This window comes from Condylura cristata, unplaced genomic scaffold (genome assembly GCF_000260355.1).
Source record: "Condylura cristata isolate star-nosed mole 26May11 unplaced genomic scaffold, ConCri1.0 scaffold00076, whole genome shotgun sequence".
In the NCBI taxonomy this organism is placed as follows: domain Eukaryota; kingdom Metazoa; phylum Chordata; class Mammalia; order Eulipotyphla; family Talpidae; genus Condylura; species Condylura cristata.
Window position 1 is genome coordinate 454,086 of NW_004567177.1, and position 3,856 is coordinate 457,941.

Below are 3,856 nucleotides of genomic sequence, written 5' to 3' on the forward strand. Positions count from 1 at the left end.
GGGAGCCGGGGCCCGCGCAGGGCCCCCCGCGAGTGGCTGGCGCTGTGCTGCTGCGTATTTATATGTAGGTTTGAGACACTCTGCTGTTGACAAGTGGTTTACGGGGCAAAGCTTGTAAGTGTGAAAGCCACCTCTGCGACTGATTGTGCTCTGGTTCTGTTTAATTTCTTCCCCATAAACCGGTTTTTATATTTCTACCAGAAAAGTAAAACTCTTTTTTAAAAGTGTTGTTTTTCTAAGTTGTAATTCCTAGGGGTCAGTTTGGGGCCAGACACATCCCGCCTTTCCGGCAGCGCAGGACGGGCCCCCGGGCGACCTCTGCAGTGCCTCGAGCGTCTGTGTGATAAACGCTGTTCGTGAAAGTGCAGATTCATGTGATGAGCGAGGCCCCGCGAGGGTCACGTCTTCCTCCGGCCGCCGGGATCTCCCAGCAACCAGGCCAGGCAGCGCCCGCCTCGGTCCTCTTCGTTCCGTGGGGTGAGACGAGACCGACTTGGGGCCCGCGGCGGCCCGAGCGCCGAGTGCCCCGCTCCGCGCGGGGCCCTGGCTGCGCTTCGCCGGAGCCGGCGCTCGGGAAGCTCCTGGCGGGCATCGGGCCGCTCACGGGAAGAGCCGGCCCGACGCCGCTGCTGTTCCTAGGCCCATTTTAATTCTCTTCCTCTCAGCAGTGGTGGGTCTGGTGGCCTCACTGACTCCCCAGCTGCACTCTCAGCGCTCAGGGTGACCGTCTCCCGCAGGTGGGCGGCCGAGTCCAGAGCCTCGTCCCCTGCAGAGCGGGTGTTGAAGCGCAGCGAGCGGTGGGCCCCCCTCACTCTCCGCCACGGCGGGCGTGTGCCTGAAGCAGGTGCTGGGGGAAACTGCTCTACGGTCCAGGCGTTCTTGGAGGGGGCTGGGCTCCTTGATGCATTGATTTGGCTTTGTGATTTTCGTCAGCAGCTGTGGTTGGCACCGGGACATTTTCTGTGGGTGGTTTAGTCTGTCACGCTTGTGCATGGCAGGGCCACACGTCTGAGGACAGCTTGTCTGGTGACGCCCAGCACCCCGGCAGGTGTTGTCCGCTGAGGTCTCCAAGGAGCCGGGGCGCAGGGGTCAGTCTCAGCACTACGATGCCGCTGGTGGCCGCTGCAGCACGTGTGAGCTCCAGGCCGGGGAGTGGCCCAGGCCGCAGCAGACCCTCCGTCTCCCCGCGGCTCCCCTCAGCAGTAGATTACCGGGGCCCCGCCTGTTTCCCCACCCCATCTCTGGCGAAGCCTCTCACCCCCCTGCGCCTCTCGCCTGTACCCCAGTTCTATATGTATGAATCAGTCTTTTATAAAGGCCCCGGCAGCCAGGGCTTCCCGGAATACACCTGGCTGTGAGGAGCCGCATGCCTCACTCCTGCAGTTCCCAGAAGCTGCGGCTGCTTCGCCTGACCCCCACCCGCTCTCGCACGCTGAGATTTGAGATTTGTACCGAGCGTCCCCCCCCCCCCCCCGCACGACTGTTTTACTTCAGCAGGAGCGTCGGCCTACTGCGCAGTTTGCCAAACGGGGGGCTGTTGTGCACATCTCTTTGGGGCGGGTGTATGGGGCCTACCCTGGGGGGACTGACGGTCTCAGAGCAGCAGCCCAGAGCAGCAACGGGGGTCGCCGGGCCACGAGGCTGTGGAGCGAGGGCTGCAGAACACGCACGAGCGGGTTTCACGCAGCAGCTGTCTGCTTTCAAGCACTCATGCACAACAGCATCTCTCTGGGCCCCCCTGGCCCTGGGGGGCCCCCACAGGCACCCCATACCTGAAAGCCGCCCCAGGCCAGAGCTAATCTGGGATTCTGGTCCCAAACCTCCGGTCCTCTGGCCCCCGACTCTGCTGCCGCTTCAGCACTGCTGGGGCCCCCGCCCCCGCCAGCCTCTCCCCGCGCCCCTCCCCTGCCCGGCCGCCAGGGCCACCGGTGTTCGCCGAGCTGCCGCCGGCGGGCCAGTCTCCAGGCTTTGACTCTGAACGGGGGTGTCCTGCTTGGCAGTTCGACTTGAGACGATAAACCATTTTTTTAACAAAAGTGATGGTCACGGGCCAGCCCACTGCACACAGGTGGCCACCTCACGCCAAGCTGTGGTTGTTCAGGTTTATTTCTACGCCCTGGCACAGATACAAATATTTTCTGCTGAAATACCCTACCCGGAGGAGCCTCCCGGCACAGCGGCGCCTCGTCGCGGCCGGACACCCCTGGACACCCGTCTCGCCCACATCTGCACGCTGCGGATGACGCTGGGCCTCTGCTGGGCCAGACCTCCGGCGTGCTGGCAGGACAAGTCCCGGCCTCAGGCCCACGCCTACGGTGCAGCCGCCACATCTTGCTTCCACACAAACTCCTCCGCGTAGCCAGTGCCCAGCCTGCAGCTTTCTGCACAGGTGAAGATGGCCAGGACACCCCAGTCCACGCTCCTGCCCAGTCTGTCAGCCTTCAGGTAGTACAGCAGCTGGGGCATGACCTGGGGAGAGGACGGTGCGGTCAGAGCACGCCGGGGCCGGGAGTGCCCACCGCTCTGGGCGCCCACCCCAACCCCCAGGCCGCTGCCAGAGTCGGGGCAACTCCGTGTCTCTGCTTCAGCTGGTGGCGCCCAGGGAAGAGCGGCGGACCGGCCGGAAGGGCACCGAGCAGGACCCGGGTCACACTGCCCAGCAGGGACAGCGGGAGGAAGTGCCCACCCAGGCGCTGCCCGACACCCACAGCCAACGGGGGCCCCGCCAGCCCCTGCGCCGTCTCTGCCTGGGAAACGCCACCAGCCCACCGCTCGGGCAATTCCAAGCAGATTTTGATGCCAAAATTGTCTAGAAGTTATTTCTTAATGATTGCATCCATTTGTTTCCCAATAAATCCACAAACTAAGGACAAATTAAGGGTTCTGACACACAACTCAGGCAGAAGGAACAAGAAAGGCTCTTTAAATCAGCGGCGCGGCGCGGCGCGGCGGTGGCTGGCAGCGCGCTGCTGCGCGGGCCCCACGGCTGGCCTGCTGAACCCACTCGGCTCCTCCGCTGGACTCGAACTGGGAGGGGGCGCCAACGCACCCAGGACGTGGTGCCCCAAGGGACCCTGCTCTAAGCGGCAAACTGAAGCCCCCAGCCAAACACATCTCCGCTCCGTCCGTAGCTGGCACCCCGGGTGTTCCAAAGGCTTCGGCGAGGATCTGTGCCTCCAGGGTCTTCCCACCCGCCATCCCGTCTGCTCCGCAAAGCCACCGCTGGCTCCGTCAGACTCCGCCCGGCAGTCGGCTGCATCGAACTTGATTTCTCACCTCTTCAGCCCCATCACCTCCGTCCCCTTTCCTCCGTCTCGCCTCCACCCCCCCAATTTCCTCCTCCTCGCCCCTCATTTCCACCCTCCTCCCCCTCCCCCGGCCACTTCGCTAACTTGTGGCTGTTGTGATGCGTATTCCCGTAGATCCGAGCACCAGCCGGCGCTTCAGCCCCCCCTCCAGCAGCCTGCAGCCCGGCAAGATGAGCGACGTGAGCCCGGTGGTGGCTGCGCAACAACAGCAGCAGCAGCAGCAACAGCAACAGCAGCAACAGCAACAGCAGCAACAGCAGCAGCAGGAGGCGGCGGCGGCGGCAGCGGCAGCAGCGGCGGCAGCAGTGGCTGCTGTGCCCCGGTTGCGGCCGCCGCACGACAACCGCACGATGGTGGAGATCATCGCCGACCACCCGGCCGAACTGGTCCGCACCGATAGCCCCAACTTCCTGTGCTCTGTGCTGCCCTCGCATTGGCGCTGCAACAAGACCCTGCCCGTGGCCTTCAAGGTAAGACGCTGCAGCTGCCCCCCGCCCCCGGCCCGGCGCCGCGGGACCTTCCCGTGGGGGTCTTCATGCCCGCAGGGG

General features: G+C 64.5%; 1 protein-coding gene across 1 annotated transcript in view; it reads right to left on the reverse strand.

Annotated features, from left to right (window-relative positions):
- Window positions 1-2,056: 2,056 nt before the first annotated feature.
- The window catches only part of PDCD2 (programmed cell death 2), a 6,469-nt gene continuing 4,669 nt past the window's right edge, over window positions 2,057-3,856 (reverse strand). The window contains exon 4 of the mRNA XM_012734846.1: window positions 2,057-2,469. Coding sequence (XP_012590300.1) covers window positions 2,311-2,469 — 159 coding nt within the window. The 3' untranslated portion in view covers window positions 2,057-2,310. The remainder of the gene's footprint in view (window positions 2,470-3,856) is intronic.